We start from the raw sequence: 924 nt of genomic DNA on the forward strand, positions 1-924 counted from the left end.
TTATTTATTTATTCTTCTTCTCAAGGCACCTGTAACTTCTTTGTTTCTTAAGCTGTAAATAAAAGGATTTAGTAGTGGAATTATTATTGTGTAAAATAAAGAATACATTTTGTCTTGGCTTTCAGCTGGTTCAGACCCAGGACACACGTACATGAAGAAGAGAGTGCCATAAAACAAAGAGACAGAGAGCAGATGGGCACTGCACGTGGAGAAGGCTTTACTTTTGCCCTTTTCAGACTTCTTTTTCAGGATGGCAAAGAGGACCCTAGTATAAGAGATTATGATGGACAGAAAAGTAAAGACTTGTATAAAGGCTGAAAAAATTACAACCAGGAATGTATTGACTGTAGGATCAGTGCAAGAAATTTTGAAGAGTTGTAAAATTTCACAGTAGAAATATTGTATTATGTTGGATCTGCAGAAAGTTAATCTAAATAACAAAGTTACATGAATCATAGAATGCAGAAAACCAGTAACATATGAAACACTTATCATTTGAATACAGAGGCAATTGGACATCACTCCCAGATAAAGCAAGGGGTTACATATGGCAACATAACGATCATAGGCCATTACTACCAGGAGGAAACATTCTGTCGTAGCACTGGAACCAAAAAAATAAAATTGGGTCATACATTCAAATTTTGATATCATATGATTATTGGATAAAAAATTCATAAGCATCTTAGGAGCCACAGATGATGAAGTACAAACATCTGCAAAGGCTAAACTGCCAAGGAATAAGTACATGGGTGTGTGAAGATGGGGGTCTTTCCAGATGAGAACAATCAGTCCCAAGTTTCCCACCATGGTGATGAGGTAGATGACCAAGAACACCAGGAACAGGGGGATTTCCAATGCTGGATGATCTGTAAGCCTCATGAGCACAAACTCGGTCAGCAGAGTTTCATTTTCTCCTGCCAT

General features: G+C 37.6%; 1 protein-coding gene across 1 annotated transcript; it reads right to left on the bottom strand.

The window, feature by feature from the left end:
• Positions 1-924, bottom strand: LOC103208105 (olfactory receptor 5AC1-like). The gene has a single exon (XM_007953780.1). It carries the CDS (start codon positions 922-924, stop codon positions 1-3), a length of 924 nt encoding a protein of 307 aa, XP_007951971.1.

The sequence above is a fragment of the Orycteropus afer genome, unplaced genomic scaffold (assembly GCF_000298275.1).
Source record: "Orycteropus afer afer isolate SDZICR_OR568_19922 unplaced genomic scaffold, OryAfe1.0 scaffold00412, whole genome shotgun sequence".
In the NCBI taxonomy this organism is placed as follows: Eukaryota; Metazoa; Chordata; class Mammalia; order Tubulidentata; family Orycteropodidae; genus Orycteropus; species Orycteropus afer.

Excerpts from the sequence above, each read along its gene's own strand:
- LOC103208105 (XM_007953780.1), bottom strand. The coding sequence starts at position 924 with ATGGCAGGAGAAAATGAAACTCTGCTGACCGAGTTTGTGCTCATGAGG.